The 20989-nt window shown below is 35.1% G+C and overlaps 1 protein-coding gene across 2 annotated transcripts in view; it reads left to right on the forward strand.

Moving 5' to 3' along the window:
- Positions 1–1213: 1213 nt before the first annotated feature.
- The window catches only part of LOC128205467 (nuclear receptor coactivator 2-like), a 108319-nt gene continuing 88543 nt past the window's right edge, over positions 1214–20989 (forward strand). For both annotated transcript variants that reach the window (XM_052907118.1, XM_052907119.1), the window contains exons 1-2: positions 1214–1313; positions 18625–18712. In XM_052907118.1, coding sequence (XP_052763078.1) covers positions 18666–18712 — 47 coding nt within the window. In that variant the 5' untranslated portion in view covers positions 1214–1313; positions 18625–18665. The remainder of the gene's footprint in view (positions 1314–18624; positions 18713–20989) is intronic.

Genomic DNA, 20989 nt, shown 5'->3' on the forward strand with positions numbered 1-20989 from the left:
TGAAACCGGAATATTATCAGATGATAAATTTCGGTGTCACATGGCAGGGTATTCAATATTGCTTATTGAATAAATCCTTTATTGGATTACGATGTTTGTTGCGGGGTGATAGTTTAAACAAAATATTTTGTGCTTCTGTTGGTTTGCAAGTACTATATAGTACTAGTATCGATGTTGTAATAACTTAAGATTTCAGAATCTTACACACGTTTATTCTCGACAAGCTCCACAGTACAACTGAATAAATTTAGACAATGCAAACCATGTTAGTAAAATCAACCAGAGTCTATTCCGCATTAATAAATGTATGTTTTTAAGTCCTTTGGCTAATAGCCCATCAAACGGTGGGGGTAAACCTCCTCCTCTGGACCCTCAAAATTCGTTTCAGTCACACTTGGGGATGTAACGGTGTCAAGCCATAATGCAGTTATTATAGGGCGCAGGCAGACCTTTATAAACTAAAAAAAAACAACAACAACAAATAATAATAATGTTCAAAGACACATATGTTATTAAAACCTCTATCTATACAACATCTAATTTCTCTATGAATGACATATATGCCATCCCTTTTCCTGTGTAAGTTACGCATGGATGTCATCATTACGATAAAGACATCCTCTGACCTATGAGGCAGTTTCTTAAATTTCCTTTTTCCTTGTTGTAGCATTCGTATAGAGACTCCATCAAATCAGTGAAAAGACCGCAAATTGACAAATAAGGATCATTTTTACGCACTCAGCTTGCAGCATAGTTATATATTAAGATTTCTGACATTGCAAACGTCCATTTACATCCGTTGTTGTTTTCGATGGAAATGGCCATGAAGTTCCGAATGTAATAACACGATTACATTGAGGAAGCGTTTTACTGTCGACACCTATTCATAATCCGGTACCGACTGTGGCGAAAACCCCCAGTATCACACACTCGATATATCGCTATCGGATACCGGGCTTTAGCAGCATCCAGAGGTTTCGCGTGTTTTCGCAAATCACGTGGAATGACATCCAATCTGTATTTTTAGAAAAAAATGCATAAATAAAACATTGATCAATTATGATTTCGAATTGATATTACGCTACACAACCGGCAAACTCATTAACCATATTTTCGCATAAAACGTCTTGAAGCATGCTACAATTTTTTGACGTCCTTATTTGTTTATATTGGTAATTTATTTACTTGTGTTTTACATATCCAGTATTATGCTAATGACCCTCGACCATTACAAACATGGCGACGTCTTGTTGCAATTTGGATAAACAATTTGCATAATTTTGCGTCAAAAACTAGTTTTTCTGCAAACGTATGTAAGTGACAATCTTTTTGTTGTGACTATTAGAAACAAATGATGCATATTTACCAAGTTATGTAGTATATTTTTATGAATGCGTTTGTTTAAATTGCGTTAATCTGTTAATTGGTAATTATTTTTTTGTGACACTTGCACGCAAAACAGTGTTGCTGTTATCTCTAATTCAGAAATGTTGTTTGGTACATATTTGAATCCGGGCATAATGACTTACCAATTAAAAAAGATCTAGGCTTATTATGTTACCCCGTTTTTTAAGTACATGTTCATGCAAAGTGACTCAAATTTTGGAAATAAAAATAAAAATATTATTTATATATTTTCTTTCCAAAAGTATAGTCAATAAATGTGATGATCATAGTCATTGTCCATCATTCTATTACTAAATTACTCATTAATGCCGTATTAAAATATTAACCTGATATGAGTTGCTACACATATCTTACATGTAAAAACAAGCCACTGTAGAGAGCATTATTGATTTTACACAGATTTCACATCGCAAAAAAATCAACAATATATATATATACATGTACCAGTATCTACCAAGCCAGGAAATGATTAATCTTTTGGATGACACAAACATGATTTAATTCCTTTCATCTTATCTGTCAATATGTGAATAAAAGATTTCATCATGCTCAAGCGAAATAGCACAGAAACAACTCACCTATCTCTCAGTTCTCTGTCGTCTTTCTTGGAATGGCTTGTTTTTCACACTTAAAACATGTACAGCAACTTGTTTAAGGTAAGTATTTCAATATGGCATAATTACTGAATATGGTATATTTGTAGACAGAATGATGAGGGATGCTATGATTGGGATTATAACACATATATTGTTAATAATAAGTTCAGGTACATGTCTGCAATATATCTAGTCCTCTCCATGGGTGCGAAACTTCTTTACAAGGTTTTTGTGTAATATCTCTCAAATGTTGTATTATAATGATTTTTCTTTAACTGTCTGAATTTATTTTCATGTTCTAACAACTGCTTTGAAGTGGTTGAAAGGTGTTTTAAATTGCTGCTTATCAATATCCATGTAGTTTGCTTACAAAAAAAATGATGTGTGAATTATGAAAATGTGAAGAAAAAATGATAACAGTATAAGTTTGTTATATTTTTTAAAAAGCAGTCTTGGTCATGAAGTGTGAATCTGAAAAGCAAAATATATATTATATAAAGAATTCAACAGACTGGGATTCAGACCAATTTCTCAAGGTCTGGGCATCATTGATTGACAGATTCATTGTTGAGAACATTTGGTTTCAAACAGCAATATAGCATGTCTTTGATGCTATTGCATTTGCAGACAGTAATAATTTGCGGAAAATTAATTGTGTGTGGCGATAGCTCATTCTCCTTTTGAATTATATCCAATCTTTGGTGCTTTGTTTAAGCTGTTTTCTATCAAGTTCCTTGCAATCAAAAATGTATGCAACAGTTAGTTAGTATGGAGTGCCATAGTATCACTGTGGCTAGAAAATTGCTACTCCGCAGATAGTGCTATTTTGATTAGGTCTTCATGTGAAAAACATGTGAATTTTCTTCATAATTTTTCAAGCTCTTTGTATATTGGTTAAATACGTTGTTGTATGGTACTGTTAAATAGCGCTATGCCTAATCAAATCACCCCTTAACTACATGAAGTATATACTACAGATAGCTTTTATTTGGTGTTCCTAAGATTTGAAATTTGTGACACCATTATTCAATGATACCACATCATGACATTGGTTGAAATTAGCACCAGCCGGCAAGCTCTGCACTGGATGTTATATAGCAGGCTTGTTGTAAAAAAATATTCCATGGAAAAATGTAAGAATTTTGACTTGTCATTCCAAAAGTCCACTTCGATGACTGATACCATCTGAAAGCAATGATATTTTGTCAGGTTCTCAATTAAGTTAGGATAAGTCTGGGAAGTTAAGCACTCCCAACATGAGAATTAATTACAGTCTGTTAAAACAATGTTTTGTTGTAGAAGTCTGTAGGCCCAGACATATATGGAATAGTGTAAGAAGTCAATCCAAGAGTATAATTTTGATAAATAAATATTGTACATGTTGTATAATGTATATATTGAGCCCAGACCCTCCACCCCCTCCCCTACCTCATCCTTTTCCACCTCCCCTCCCTACCTCATCCCCTTCCACCTCTCCTCCCCTCCCCCATCCCCTTCCACCTTCCATTTCTTTCCTCCCATCCCCACCCCATCCCCTTCCACCCCCCTTCCCTTCCCAATCACCCTTCCCTCTCCCTACCTCCCCCTTCACCCTCCCCCATCCCCCTATCCACTCCATTCCCCTTCCCCTTGCCTTCCCCCTTATCTTCCCTATCCCCCCCCCCTGCTCCTTTCCCTGTCCCCATTATTCCTTATTATTAATATAATGATGTTTCTCCAGGCCTTTACAGTACATAGAATGTGTTTAGTTACCTTGACTATTTAAAAAATTGTTGAACAAAACCTCATCCTAGTTCTTTCTATTTCCCCCTTTGTTCAGTAAAAGGTTTACCAACAATGGTCTTTTTTCAACCGCCATTCTTTCCTTTTGTGAATTGACAAGTGAATGGGTCAACCCATAATTGAATTGAAAGAATTCAGATATGGTTAAGGGAAGTTTTGTGCAGATCAGTTACTTGTTTTGATGTTACGTTAGTTTCAGGTCTATACTTAAATGTATGTTTTCAATCTCCTAAGCAGTGATCTCCATGTAAGAAAACATAGCTGGATTTCAGCTTCATGGATTTGAACACATATATATATTCAATATTGATGGCCTCACTTCAAAATGCCGAAGCTGCATTTTTTCTGTTTCGGAATGCGTAAATTGTCCAATGAAATAATGGTGTTGTATCATGTGATCAAAATGTCCAGCAATGATTGGATATCTCATGGAGAAGCAAAAATGCTGGCCAACTACAATAATTGTAACTTCAGCATTTTGTAAAAAAATGTGTGATAAAATTACCAAAATTAAATACTAAAAACGTCACTACTGAAAATATGGGATTTTATAGCTTCGAAATTTGCAAGTCAGTCCAGCGATCATGTTCCATTAAATAAACATAGTTTTCAAAGTAAGACAAAACAAATGAATGAAACATGAAACTTTTGAATGATCATCGTCACATGATATGCTTGATGGCAGTGATTGCAGTACGGCAAAGGGAAGTATCTGCTGTGTAGAGGAAAATAAATGCAATGCTGATAATTTGCATAAATGACCATCTGTATGATGTTAATTGATAAGTAGATGCTGAAAGATGTTTAGTCCAATGAATTCGCATGTTACTATTCAATATTTGTCAATTGCCTTTTAGTGTCGGTAGCCTCGATGGCCGAGTGGTTAAACTGCTGACAAAAAGCACTGAAAATGCAGACCCAATTCAATTCCAGTTCACCAGAATATTTTTCAATGGGAAAGCATCATTCTGTTACCTTGCGGAACCAATGAAACTGCCACATTATTTATTCATGATATTGAGATTTTTCTTGCCTAATCGCCCACGGTACACAGCGAAGCATAGCATAGAAGTGTATGAGCGGTATCCAACGTTGTGCGTATATTTACATGCCCTAATTGTTCAGTGCTGGCAGTGGCCAAAATAAGCTAAAGTCTGCAGGCATTTTATTAGTAAAACATTAAACTAAGATACTTGCTGAACTTTGCTATGCTCAAATTCGGAATTTTATATTTATAGCAGGGATATTGTTATATCCAAAACAGTACCCTTGAGGATTTCCTCCTGATATTTTGATGACAGATCTACTGGTTAGGGTTTCACATATTTCATGGATACTAGAATGCTCCCCAAGGTATGTTTTGTAGCATAAGTATATAATTGCAGGGATGTGATTTATCCGCAGATTCCCGGAATTCTGCAGATCTAATGGCCCGAGGGCCCCCCCCATCCCCCCCCCCCCCAAAAAAAAATAATAATACTTTTTTTTAGCTTAAAGAATTATTTGTTTTGGTGCTTTTGGTTGTTAGAGTTGATATTCCTGTTTGCTTCAAATCTGAAGTCAGGTGAGCCCTCCAAGGAGAATAAAAAGAGCCAGTTTTTCTTCTACGGCAGTGAGCTTTTGACCCCAAGAGCGCCCACAAAACCCATGGCCGAAATGGTTTCAGCCCTCCTGGCTGCCAGGTCAATCATATCCCTGAATAATATAAGGCAGAACAATTATGTTTAAGGTTACAATGTCTATATGTGCCAATGCCAGTATATGAAAGCAATTCATTTTAGCCGCTCAGCTATTATTATTGTAATGTCAACTGACTCTTCTAAACTGTTTCTGATGTAAATGTGAATTTTAAACAAGTCCAGCATAATCTTAACTTTAGTATACGGCTTGCAGGCTAAGTCATTTTGATGTAAATATGTATTTTGAACAAGTCCAGCATAATTTTTCACTATACAGCTTGCAGGCTAAGTAATTTTGATGTAATGTTTCATTTTAATATAAAACCTATTTATGGCATGGCAATGACATCGCTGTAATGAAATGTTTTATAGCCATTTTCATTTGAACCAGCGTTGCATAGGTCATGCTAATGCGTGCGTGGTATCTAATACGGTTTCTAATATAAATTTGCATAAAATAATATGGCAGACTGGTTTAACCTGGACCTCATACCTGTAACTATAGTCATATTGTCCAGCCTGTAATGGCAGGCTATGTAATTCAAAACCTGCCTTACAAATGGTTGTTGATGGACATGAGAAACATTTCACAGTCCAGTAAAAACATTCTTCGCGACTTAGTCAGATCACTTGACCAAAGGGCTGGGTTATTTTGTGTAATTGTTTGAAATCATAGAACTAAATATATTACTTTTTGTTATTTTTACTGAATTGAAAGCAATTGCAAACATTCTTTTGATAGTGATTTTATTGAAACTTTTGAAAGGGTTTATTCATGTTGACTTGAGACTGGCAGTAAGCTTTTAAACTCTATTAAAATTAAGAAGAAAATCTTGAAAAACAAAAAATAACAGGTCATCTTTCACTTTTCACATCATTCACTATGTTGTATGATTTGTTATATTCATTATGTCTTAGTAAACTAAATAACTTTAGTTTAATAGGGTTGACATAATGTGACCAAACTTGGTATATATGAAGAGTTTATTGAGATTTTAATATATATAGGATTGCGTTTGGGGCCCCAAGAGTCCACTGTGTTACTAAAAATAGAAAAAAGGTTGTGACTGAATAACTTAAGTTAGGGTTGACATATTTTGACCAAACTTGGTATATAAAGTTTATTGGGGACTTTTCATTGGATTGCGTTTGGGGCCCATAGGTTCAAGGTCATTGTTACTAAAACTAAAATATGGTTGCTACTGAATAATTATAGTTATGGTTGACATATTTTTATCAGATAAATATGTAAATCAAAACACAAAATATTTTTAGTGTTATTTTTTAATGCCGCTTCTGGATATTTTTGCAATGGGGAACTGAAAGGTCCTTTTACAGTGTCTGTTTGCTTGTGTGCTTAATCGATCCTGTATTCAAAATGTACCGAAAATTACAAACAAGTTTGGTACTCTAGAACTTATTTATTAAAGGGGCTGTCTCACGTATGATAACATAGCGGAAAAAATAGAAAATTGTCGAAAACTGACATAAACTTGGGATCCATGTGTACAATGCATTGAAAGTTACTAACTGAAGTACGACATAGTTTACAATTTATTTAAGTTTAGCAGTTATTTCGTATTTTTCCATTAAAAAAGATTACTGGGTATGTCTACCAGGTAGAATTCATTCCTTATGCGTGATTGGCTAGTCTGTGTTAACACGTGATATTACGTTAACAATTTTGCGTTAAAGTTATTATTTTATGTAATAAAATCAAGAGTTTTTATCCAATGGTAATCAAACTTCATACAATGGTAGAGCATAATGAGAGGAAGTGCAGTGTACAATTACCATAACTCTATTCTTGCTTATTACTGAGTTATTGCCCCTTGTTACTTTTTTTTTGTCCGGAGTATAACTTGGAAAGTACTGGATGGAATTCATTGGAATTTTATACAATGGTATAGCACAGTGAGAGAAAGTGCAGTGTTCAAGAACCATAACTCTATTTCTGCTTATTACTGAGTTATTGCCCCTTGTTACTTTTTTTTTGTCCAGAGTATAACTTGAAAAGTACTGGATGGAATTCATTGGAACTTCATACAATGGTAAAGCACAGTGAGAGGAAGTGCAGTGTTCAAGAACCATAACTCTACCTAAACTAATTACTGAGTTATTGCCCCCTTTTTTCTTTTTTTTTGCTGTCAATTTTTTTTCCAGACATTAAATTGCAATATACTAGATGGAATTTATTATAACTTCATACAATGGTTAAGCACAATGAGAGGAAGTGAAGTGCACAAGAACCATAACTCTATATCAGTTTATTACAGAGTTACTGCCCTTTGTTACTTTTTTCTTGTCCGGAGCATATCTTAAAAACTATTGGATGGGATTTAATAAAACTTCATACACTAATAGATCATAATGAGAGGGCATGCAGTGTACAGTAACCGCAAACTATTTCAGCTTATTATATAGTTAGTGCCCTTAATTAACTATTTATTACTCACTTAGTTAATAAAACTTCATACAGTGATAGATCATAATGAGAGTAAGTGAATTGCACAAGAACCATAACTCTATTTCAGCTTATTACAGAGTTACTCCCCTTTGTTACCTTTTTCTTGTCCGGACCATAACTTAAAAACTATTGGATGGGATTTAATAAAACATACAGTGATAGATCATAATGAGAGGGAGTGCAGTGTACAGGAACCACAATTCTATTTCAGCTTATTACATAGTTACTGCCCTTTGTTACTTTTTCTTGTCCGGAGCATAACTTGAAAACTATTAGATGGAATTTAATAAAACTTCATACAGTGATAGATCATAATAAGAGGGCGTGCAGTGTACAGGAACCGCAATTCTATTTCAACTAATTATTTTGGTTAAAAATACTAGGTCACTAGCTCAAATCCTCGGTTTGCAAAATTTTATCTTCAATTAAAAATCTGGCTTTAAAGCGGCGTTGCCGCATTGGCGTCTTGTTTTACAATTATGATATCAAAGCGTAACACATTCTATTAGATAATTGTCCTGAGATTCGTTACAGAAAAAAACTTTTTTGGGTGCCAATCTGTGACACAGTCCCTTTAAGATTAAAAATTTAAAAGCCGAATGATCAGCGATTTTAAAATCTGTTTTTGTTCAAGAACAATGAAGAAACAAACAACATGAAAATAATACACAAACTATATAACATGAAACATACATACACAAACTGTGTAACATGATATAAATGCACAAACTATATAACATGAAACAAATACGCAAACTGTGAAACATTGCACCTTTTTCTTCTTGAAAGCTGTTATTTATAAATTATGTATCTGTGACATGTAAACTGTGATAATAACTTTTTCGCAACTCGTGAGCTGTCCACTCCTTGGGAAACGTGTTTTATGCAACTTGTGACAATACGAGGAACTTTTTATCAGAGCAAAATCACAGTTTCCATGTGCAGTACATACATGTATATTATTCAACTGGAAAGGGTATTGATATTCCTATTAGCCAATCCAAATTTGACATGTTTTCAATGAGGGCAAGTAGTTAAATGCAATTTTAAATGAAATACGGCATTTCATATTGAATGAAACTTGACTGAAACTGGTAACATTATCCTGGGGAAGAGTAAAGAACTAATTGTAAGGTTTGTGGCTTAAAGCTGCACTCTCACAGATTTACCATTTTTACAACTTTTTTATTTTTTGTCTTGGAAAGAGCAAATTTTTGCGTATATATCTGCAAACCAATGATATAAAATTGCTGACAAAAAATCAGACTGTAGATTTTCATATTTCTGTTCGAAAATGAATGTTTTATGGCCTAAACGGTTTAAGAACAAAGCACAAAACATCAATTTTTGAACTTAAATATAAAAATCTGCAATCTTATTTTTTGTCAGCAGTGTAATTTAACTGGTTTCCATGGATTTTCGCAAAAATTGGGTAGTTCCTAGACAAAAAATACAAAAAACTGTCAAAACGTTCAATCTGTGAGAGTGCAGCTTTAATACTGGGTGAAAGTGCATTAGCAATTAAAACAGATCTAGACAATGACTTGTCATGGCTTAATTAATGGCTCTTATAGACTCTATTGTGCAAGATGGGTATCCTTGTTTAAGGAAGGAAGAAGAGCATTAAAGAATGAGCCCCTGTGCAGCCAGCTGATTTGGACTGCCTCTGACAAAGATAATAATACTGTCAAATCCATAGTAGAATATATGCACTTCTTACAGTGGAAGACATAGGGAATATATTCAAGACGTCAAGTCCACAGTGTATTTGATGCTGCACTATTGTTGACCTCGGAGCTGGCACATGTTGAAAAGGAGTCAGCACTGCTCTCTAAGGCATGGACCATTGACAGTTAAGAGAGATTGCCACGACTGATGAAACATGACTGTATTTGTCTGAGCCCGCCAGCAAAGATATTCAAAAAAATGGTTTTTTGGGTGAAAATAATGAGTGTCCTGTGATAGCTAAGCACATCTTGAGTGTCAGCGGGGTTATGTATGCTTCATTTTTTGACACCGACAGGATAGTAGTCCCAGTACCAGAGCACAGTATACTTTAAGTGTATCAGGCATACTTTATAGAGATCATGTTCTCTCGCCTGCTATATTAGACCAAGTGTATAATACCTGAAGTACCCACATACTGGGGTGTTCAGTGTCAAATAGTTGCATAAGAGTTTACAAAGGCTTTTCCAGTCTTTTTTCACTGTTCAAAAAGTTTGTGGATGCCTTTTTATGGACTTAAATATAGACATTTCTGGTAACGGTAACTGGCCTCTGATGCCAACACTTATTAGACGCTCCTCGTTTAAGTATCAGTCTAGGTGATTTGTTTGGACCAAAACCTGTGAACATTACCTTATGTAATACATAACATTCATCTCAAGGGTTTTGTGTTTGTTCTTTGTAGTTTGGACCGGCTTTTTTTAGTCCTGGTGTTTTGGAATTATTGAAGCTTTGAAATATAGTCAGTATAAAATTCTTATATAAATAGAAGGAAAAACGTTTGGGTCACCTGGCCATTTAGTTGTTTTAAAGCTACACTCTCACAGATTTGCATTTTTGAAAACTTTTTTATTTTTGTCTTGGAATGAGCCAGTTTTTGCGTAAATATCAGCTAACCAGGGATGTAAGACTGCTGACAAAAGATCAGATCGCAAATTTTCATATTTCCATTCGAAAATTAATGTTTTATGGCTAAAAGCATTATACTTCAACAGTTTAAGAAAAATGCATAAAACATCAATTTTTGAACTTACATATGAAAATCTGCGATCTGATTTTTTGTAAGCAGTCTTATATCACTGGCTTCCATGCATTTTTGCATAAATTGCCTCATTCCAAGACAAAAAATAAAAAAGTTGTCAAAAGGAAAGGTTAAAACTGTGAGAGTGCAGCTTTAACACAGTCTGTACTCACTCACCCCATGAGAAGGAGGTTGAGACTCGGAGACTGCATGTCTTGAATTTAACATAGAATTACTATTTAGTTTAAACAAAGTTATATAATTAACAACAATTGTGAAGAAAGTTACGATAACTTATACTAAATCATTCTCATTGGTACGATTTTGTGTGGGAGAGTTTATACTAAATCATTCTCGTTGGTACAATTTTGTGAGGGAGAGTGTGGTCTTGTGTTGTGGGGGAAACTGAAGTACCCGGAGAAAACCCACTTGTTCGGCTTATAGTGATCTGAGAGACTTACCAAACTCATTTGTGCCCAGGCTGGAATCGAACGCCGGTTGCCGTGGTGAGAAGCGAATGCAATAACAACAGTGCGCTAACTGGACAATGGAATTACTTTTTGCAGAGCAATTATATTTGTAAAAATTGTTAAATATTTTGATGTTAACCTAACGCAGGGATTTATCTGCCCATATTGAGAAAAAGACCCTAGACATCTTGGGAAATTTGCGATATGAAAATGCCGAAATTGGGAAATTTTACTGTTTTACTGTCTCGTGAGCAGTCATTGAAATTAGACTTTTGGATGAACAAGCCCGAATTCTTATACTTTGCTTGGCATCATTTTTTTTTAACAAGCCCTGCTATATAAAATTCAGAATATGAGCAAGCCTGAAGCATATTTTACCAGTGCAGGGCTTGTGTTGATTTTGACCACTTCCTGCGTATTAGGAAATGATTAAATATTAGTTTTTTTCCTCTTTAAAAGACCCCAAAAATATCAATCATTGGGGTGTAAATATCTATTGCAATAATACATGACAGATAACATTTCATATTGATCTCTGAATGTGATGAAAATCAATGATTTCCGAGTTCAATTATCAAAAAACTTTACACCACATAATTTATTAGGAGGATGAAATTGAACCAGTACAGGTAAGACTTTCTAAAAAACAACACCACCATGGATACTATAGAAAAAGCCCTGTTGCATCTTTATGATGGATGGCTTACCTTAATATTCTTCACTGTTTTATTGAGGGTTAAGGACTATAAGTATTACAGAGAGAGTATGAACATAGAACAAAATCTTTTGGAAAAAGAAGAATACCGAAAGTGAATACTGTTAATGAGTCCTGTCATATTGCTTGTTTTGTTTTTGTATCTGTTTGTTCGATAGTGCATGTTTTGAAACTAAATTGGACAAAATATCGAATTGAAGGCAAATTAACTTGGGAGAAAATTGCTCTTGAATTTATTTTGCTGGCAGATAGTAAATTACATTGATTTAAAGTTAGGCCTATGCAAAATATTGACTCTGTAAGACATTTACAAGGCTGTCAAGGACAGCATTGAGACAAAACGCTTCGATACTGACTTGGCTTTAGTCTATGAAATAATGGTTCGAGGCATATTATGCTTGCCATGGGAATCGTTTTGAGGAAAAACAACTGTTGTAAACTGTGTTTCTGTTTTGTCATAGCAACTAAGCAATTATGGTAATGGTGTTTCTAATATTACAGTGAGAAAATTCTCTTAACTTAAAAGAATAGGCATGATAAATGCAAAAAATTGACCACCGCAGTAATTAAAGATTCCACAATATTATATTGCGGGGAAGGCCCAGTGACTTTAGCAGCATGGTAGCTTCGCCATTCTTGTAGTTTGATTATACTTATGGAAGGGGTATCTGGTAGACATAAATGATTAAGGCACTTGTACATGTTTTTTTTCCCAATGGGGTGGGGAGGGGCTGGGTTTGGTAGGCAATTAGGGATTCCCCCCCCCCCAACACCCCCAAACCCCCAACAGCTGTTGATAAGTCACAGACAGGATTTTGAAAGGCCTGGCGTTTCCAGAGCCTGTAATTATAATACATATTAAGTCATTTCTGAACTTAACTTAAGTCAATTTCTTTAAGCTTCCATCGTCAAATTAAAAGAGATGTATAAACGTTTAAAATAAAAGTGTATATATATTCAATTTCCGAGATTTTAAGTTCATTGACCAGAGAAATACTTTACATAAGGAAATAACTTATTTAAGTAAGCAAGTGATTAAAGATATTTTATGAACCCCAGACCAGATAGCCGGCCAGAAAAAAAATGGTTTTAAAGAATTTTTGATGCCTGGAACACCTCAGAACCCAATGATTTTGAAGAATTTCCCTGCTCCAGGGGTGGGGGTTTAAACAAAATTTGCACATTGTCTTAAACACCATCTGATAACTCATGTTTTTGTATGTAAAAAATGCCACCGTTGTTTATTTAACAGTTTCAGTGTGAAGTATAATAAAACACTTCAGAATTGCAATTTATTAAAAGATCTTGGCGGCAAATGCAAATTGAATTTAACACCTCAACCAGTGGGCAATGGATAAGGTGCGCCTTGGGCCTACAATCTTGAATAATTTCCACATAGGCCATGCCAAATAGATTTTATGCTTTTCGTCCAGCTCTGATTTAAAAACCAAACCCAATATGCAGGGAAAACAAAATAACACATGTGGAGAGATTTTGAGAAGCTCATTAGTTATATTTACAGTTCTCCAGCCAGGATTTGAAATGGGCGGGTGCTAGGTCAGAAAGGGTACTTTTGATGCGCATTTAATGAGCCTTCATGGGGGGCGTTTGCAAGGACCAATGTTCAATTCTTATTGTGTATATGTTGTAACTTCAATTCTGATAGTCTGTAATGAAAAGGGCAGCAGGGTGCTTTATGTCTAACTGGAGGGCTGTATAGCTTATACACTTGGTGTCCAGTTCCTGAAATTCAAAACCTAACCTAATAATACAGTTTAAACAATCTCACATAGTATGTTGAGAAAAAAAACAAACTTATTAGTGCTATACATAAGATTCTCAGGAAATCTGAAAGGGAATTATCCCAGTTATTGTAGGACAGTCTCATGGACTGGCTGTTTTCACCTATTGTTGATACATCCAGAAATCTTTTTATCAATCAATGGAATGACTTAAAAGTTCATCTTCAAATAGATTCTTACCAGCCTAACCACACATGCTGCAATTATGATCATGGAACTTGTGCATCTAACTGTGAAGACTGTGTGTAAACTGTTTTCATTAGAGACAGAAGATAAACCAATCTCAGAGATATTGCCATTCTAAGACATGGAACTATACACTTAAAGGCCATCATTAAACAATTGTTTGTTGGCCATTTACTGCCCCTATATTTTAGAGGTGGATCGGTTGTTAACGGGGAAAAATATTTTATTTTTTGGGAGGGGAGGATTATTTTTTACCATTAGCCACAATAATGCGCTTTAAGGGGACTTTTAACATTTGGACATTCATTATGCTTCCCATAACGCGAGTCATCAAAACAAAAATTGTTAAAGACTCTGAATTGGCTGTTTATATGGAATCATCAACATAAAAATTGTCAAAGACACCGAATCAGCAGTTTATATGGAGTCATCAACATAAAAATTGTTAAAGACACCGAATCAGCAGTTTATATGGAGTCATCAACATAAAAATTGTTAAAGACACCGAATCAGCTGTTTATATGGAGTCATCAACATAAAAATTGTTAAAGACACCGAATCAGCAGTTTATATGGAGTCATCAACATAAAAATTGTTAAAGACACCGAATCAGCTGTTTATATGGAGTCATCAACATAAAAATTGTTAAAGACTCTGAATCAGCTGTTTATATGGACTACCTTTACCACACATACAGCAACTGGCAATGTATGTGTGTCAAATAACAAGTCACTCCAAATGTCTTCTGGGTCAAAGCTTTTGATTTTGTTGGATAAGGGGTCTTTTTACCATCATTCTCTTTGATGAAAACATTAAAACAAAATGTTTATGTCAGATAGTCCATGCCATGCTCTCCAATTCACAGGAAGCTTGCTCTATCATATTGCATGTACTGCAAGCACCTATGTGATCTGGAACCTAAGGCAAAAAGACAGGAAAGAGCATAATTGGTCCAAAGAAAACTAAATTCTAATTTAGGTCTAAATATTTCCTAAATTACTTGTTTCTCTATTATTTCAGCTTAATTATTGCAGTTGTTTCCCTCTATATTTTGGTATTTGAAAATCTTTTTTTCTTTACTGTTAAAGACTCCAAACCTACCAATTACAGAATTAATTTAGTTTGGCCTAATCCCAGTACTAATGTAATTTGTCCAGTGTAACTGACCTGGGCCAGGTCATACAGTGTGCATTGACCACTTGTTGAGTGGTCAGTGTCCTGGTTATGGCCTACTGGTCAACTGGTCAGGGGAAGTCAGTAAATGGGAGCATGAGAATCTGAATAACCAATAGCTTATTCAATGGGACATGTACATTTTCTGGATGCTTGCCATCATGTTATCACTGAAATTCAGACTGTGTATCAATAGTTATTTGCTTATGTAGTATTAATCAGGGTGGTGATACTTATACAATTAGGCAATTTTGCTTAATCTGGCAATTTTAAACCTGCACTCTCACAGAATCACCATTTTGACCACTTTTATTTGTTTTTTGTCTTAGAATGAGCCAATTTTTGCGGAAATATCTGCAAACCAGTGATTTAAGCCTGCTGACAAAAGATCAGATCACAGTTTTTTTATATTTACGTTCAAGCATTGATGTTTTATGGCTAAAAGCATTACTAACGTTTAAAGAAAAAATGAAATTCTCTTCAGTTTCCCAAACAATTGAGTTCTGTTCTATTGTGAGTTATCTTATATGAATAATTTGAATGCATTGATACCAAAACCATCTGGTTCTGAGACAAAAACTTATTAATTTTTTTTCAAAACTGTCAATCTGTGCGAGTGCAGCTTTTATAGATCTGGCAATCGAGTGTGGGTGCACCAAAACTGGCAGTTGTTTGCTTCTTGGTAAACAAGGCATTGAGAGTTACTTCTTTTGTTCTTATGCAATAATTCACTTGAGCAAATTTCATTACATTCGGAGCTCCTCGGCCATTTTTTCCAAAAAACAACCTCGGATGTATGCTGTTACATCAGTTGAAGTAGTCCGTAAATTTTTGAATAATATCATTAATTAAATGTAATGTTTAAGAGTTGTATTCATTGCTCTCACTTAAAATTGATTGCCAGTGAAGTGTATTATTGCAAACATAATTAAGATTCCCAATAGATAAGTCCTAAAGTTTAACAACTAATTAAGATTACTACGCGATCTATTTGCAGCGGACTTAAACGTACCATTTTTTGAGTATGTAAACCGTCCAAATACATCCGAAGTTGTTTTCGATAAAATGGCTGAGGAGTTCCGAATGATTTCATTAATGTGCTCTTGGGGTGTCAATATTCCTGTAGCCAGTGAACTATATTTTATGGTATTGTTTTTGTTAAGGTTGTTAATCATTATTGGATTTTTGTGGATATTTTTTTCCTGTATCGTAGAACTTTCCTTTTTACCCAACAAGGCAGCTTATATTATGTTCTTTAAAGGCACATGATATAGGTTAATACATTATTTTATTACTATTATTTGAATGCATTATTATGTTTATTTCATTTTACTTTATTGGTCAAAATAAAAAAGTATAATAATGCACCACTCAATTTTAACCATGGTCCCCCCCAAGGTCCGGGGGTATACCGGGGATAGCCGGGGGAAGGGGGAAAATTGGCTGTGTTTTTACCTTTCAGGAATGCAGTGGTTTTGCCTTCGCGCCAAAAATAGTGGGTATGGGCCTTACCTAGGGTCCGGTCCCTTGAGTGCGGGGATGCTTGAGTGCGGGGGCATTTGGCTGGGATTTTACCTCCGCTTGGCTGGACAGAAAGTCCCCGCTATTTCCCAGACCTGGGGGGCCGTGTTTACAATTGACTGGTGCATAAGTGTACAGAAAATTAAAACCTTTCAGTAGAGCTTGAAAGATCATTCGATAAAATGTGAAATGTCTTTCTGGTAGTATTAGGATTATAAGCACTGCCTATAATAATGTACAGCTGTGGGAAATAAACGTAACCATAAATTTGTTTTTTTGCCGAAATGATAACATCAAGGGAAATAATTTTGGGCTAAATCAAAGTTTTACAACTTGACCTTTCATTGGAGCTTGAAATATTGAGTAATATTAGGATTATAAGCACTGCCTATAGTAATGTACAACTGTGGCAAATAAACCATAACCATAAATTTGTTCTTTATTACTTTGAGCTCTGAGGCCACTGGATGATAGTTCCTTTGGGGATTAATTAACAAATCATTTCGAATGAGTGGCAGACTCTTCAACTGTAACCTCCCCACCATAAGATTTCCTTATGCAACTTCATTTGCAGGGTCATATCTTTTTCCCCATTGATGGAGAAACAATTGAAGTGTAGTTTTATACTAAATGACTTTTATTATTGTGTAGTTGATTTTAAACACTTTGGTCTGATAATTATATCTTAGCCTAGGCTCCACTATGCATTTTGCAACAACAAAGTAAGGATTGCTTAAATTTTCGGACAGTTTAATATTCCTAATTCCTAATTCCTGCTATTTGCGAATCATCTAGCTTTGATTACTAATAACAACCTTTCAGTACTGAAATAAAACTGTGTTCTTTCATATCATAAAGCTCAACATGCATTTGTGTAAGAATGAATGTAAATTTGTACATATGTTGCCTGTGGTAGTTGCCTTAAAATGCAGATTGAGTTTATTGCATTGTCTAGTCACTGCTGGCCTTAATTTCATAATTAATCATTGCTATAGATATCAATTTACATAAACACATGGCTCCAACACCAGAACTAGTTGATTGAGGAGAACTAGTTGATTGACGGTATTGTGTCAATGAAGCCTGCAGATATTATACTCCAGTATGTGATTTTGTAAAGTTTGTTGTACAATATGGCTTAAAGCTGCACTCTCGCAGATTCATCGTTTTGACAACTTTTTTTAATTGATTTGTCTTGGAATGAGCCTATTTTTGCGTAAGTATCTCAGAACCAGTGATGACTGCTGACAAAAGATCAGATTGCAGGTCTTCATATTTACCTTTGAAAAATTAATGATGTATGGCTAAAAGAGTGACAAACGCTTTAAGAGAAATGCACAAAACATCAATTTTTGAACATAAATATGAAAACCTGCGATCTGAATTTTTGTCAGCAGTCTTATATCGATGGTTTCCTTGTATTTTGGCAAAAATTAGCTAGTTCCAAGACAAAAAATCAAGGAAGTTCAAATTGTGAGAGTGCAGCTTTAATGGCGATTGTTAAAATGAGCCAGTGCATTAGGGTTGACCCTATTAACGCAGAACTCAATCAATGAAAAGAACCATGCTGTGCTTACTTCTCTTTGCTTTATAAAACACTACTTTTGTGAAAGGTATTCACTACGTTGGTGTTGAATTGAATCTACACCAGTTTCGTGACCATTTTCGATTGGTCGAAACAGTTGTTCCTGAAATTTTTGTAAATTGATCGAAAAACGGCACACACTTAAAGCAATTTTCATTTGTACTGAAACAAAAGGGGTTTAATTTTAAATCGTAATTCGCACATTTAAAAGTGTATAATTATCTTACTTAAATGTTCAGTTTTTCTTTGAATGAATTAGGAGCTGGATGGACTCTCTAAAGCTTCAAAATCTAGGACTTAGGAGTCTTAATTCTGGAATATAAGACTCGCAGACTTCCTTTTATCTACTGTCCAACAGTGTTTTCGTTGTGATTTTTATTGTTCCTGTGTTTCAGTATAAAAAGAAACTACCATTCCTGTTTGGATATACTAATATATGTACCTTTTGCTGGATGATGTTTTTCATGATAATATGTTCATGTTTGTGTGTTCCAGAATGATCCGGTTGTGTGTCAGGATGGTGGCCCTCGTGTGACATGTCGGAGACGCCCCTGTCTGACGCCGAACGCAAACAGTCACTGATGTAAGTGCAATGTTAACTCTATATGCAGAATTTGATGATTAGTTTATGCACCAGTCAATTGTAACCACGGCCCCCCCAGGATGGGGAATAGCGGGGACTTTGACTTTCGGTCCAGCCAAGCCCGGGTAAAGTCCCTGCCCTGCGGAGACGGCCTGCTGGTAAAATCCCCGCCAAATGTCCCCGCACCCCAGGGACCCTGGGTAAGGTTCATTCCCCGCTACTTTTGGGGAAAGACAAAACCACCGCATTCACCCGGCACTGCAGGGCCACCTAGAAGGTAAAAACACGGCCCATTTCCCTGGCTATCCCCGGTATACCCCGGGACCTGGGGGGCCGTGGTTACAACTGACTAGTGCATTACCTCTGGTGTTTTTGCTGAGGCCTAAAAAAAAATATGTCTGTTTCCTGTAACATGCTGAAAAAAAGATCGGTAGGTAGGGATTTTTTTTTTTTTTTTTTTTAGTTCTTGTTCAAGTTAAAATGTCAGATTGATCCAATATTCATGTTTTTTTCAGGTGAATTATTTTAAAAAGAATTCAGTGTGATATATAGATTCAAACGTTCTGCCATAAATAAGCTAAAACTGCTAGCTTGACAGCCATTGTACATGTATTTCAGTTGTAGAATGCATCTTTTTGAAGGGCAAGCCATGGGTTAGACTCCCAGCGGTGGCAAGATTATGTGCAATTTTGAGCATTGTCAGTATGTTCACCAGGGAAGCAGTTCATCTTTACATTTTGCAAATATAACCCCAGCGAAAAAGTGAATCAAATAACATTTAGACAATTTATTTCTGGCAAATATTTTAAACAAAACTTTAAAAATGCATACTTTTTGTAGTAAATAAACATGATATTATTGCACAAACTATTATAAGATAGACTGTGTAATAAGATAGACTGTGTAATAATATCAAGTTGTATTAGAATTAAATGTACATGACAACTATTATAAAATAAAATGCTGTTACAGCAAGAACTGGCAATAATCTCCACAAAACATATATAAATAATACTTCGAATGATAAATGACTAGAATCAATGAATAAACCATTTAACTCTTAGAGCGTTGTCAGAATTGCACAGGTCTTTGGGACCAGTGTAGACCCATGGTCTACGCTGTTCACTGCTTGGACACTTAAACCTTACCTACTGACTCGGCAGCGAACATTGTAAAATGATAGATTGGACTGAAATATGTTTTAATAGACTATAATCAGTATCAAAAAAGCTTAGACTGACTGATCAAAAATTAATACCATTTTCTTTTTTAAACAGTAAAACAGCAAAACTAGACCCCGTACAGTACCTTCATTAAATAGTTTCCACAACTTAATTTTTTTAACAATTTCCAGTGTTTTAAAAAGATCTGCTGTATTAGATCCACTGTTCAATCTGTAAAAATCTCAAGCACGATGAAAAATAATCAATATAACTTTTAATAGAATACCTGGTCTTATTTGGTTTTCTGGACTTGACTGGACTACGGTGGTTAAAGAATTCCCAGTGTCAAAATATGTTCTGACTCTTCGTTATGTAACCCAATGCATCCTTGTCAAATTCCAATATGAACCACATGTTTAGTTGCAACGGCATCTTTCTTACTTTAACTTTCAGTTTCACTTTCACGTTTATCTTTTTTCCGGAAGTAAACAAAAACATTCAACATTCCTGTTGCCATTATTGCAACATTGTATTTTTCATAAATGGCATAACCATAACCATACAATACTGTTTTGTTATAGAACTTAACTATAACACTGACAACGATCTATGCAGCTCTCCTTTCACTTTCATTAAAATTGACAGGAAGTTAGCGTGCACCTGTTTTTCGCGCTTTTTAGACCATGTTGTACGAAAAATGTTTATTTTTCTGTTAACTCATTAAAAACTTATAAGATTTTTTTTTAATTAATTGAAGATATAACAAAACAACTTAAAATAAATAAACAAAATATATCTTAGCATTGTTGTTTTTCAAAACCATCGCACTTAGCGAAAAAGCGGTATCCGTTAATTTGCATAATGGGCGGAGTTAATATTACGTCATTGAGTTTGAGTGCTGCTAATTGACATGGTTACCGATCAGATTCCAGATCGATAATCACTTGTCACTTCGGGTGTTAATTGCTCTTTCGGGTTTAACAAACATTCAGATCATGCATTGAGGCTCCTTTCAGATGATACCAACTCTCACACCGAAATATCCCGGGTCAAAACTGACGCATACTACAACTGTATGATGCGTCAATTTCGGGTCATATACGATTTCTGTGCA

Source organism: Mya arenaria, chromosome 10 (genome assembly GCF_026914265.1).
Source record: "Mya arenaria isolate MELC-2E11 chromosome 10, ASM2691426v1".
Lineage (NCBI taxonomy): Eukaryota > Metazoa > Mollusca > Bivalvia > Myida > Myidae > Mya > Mya arenaria.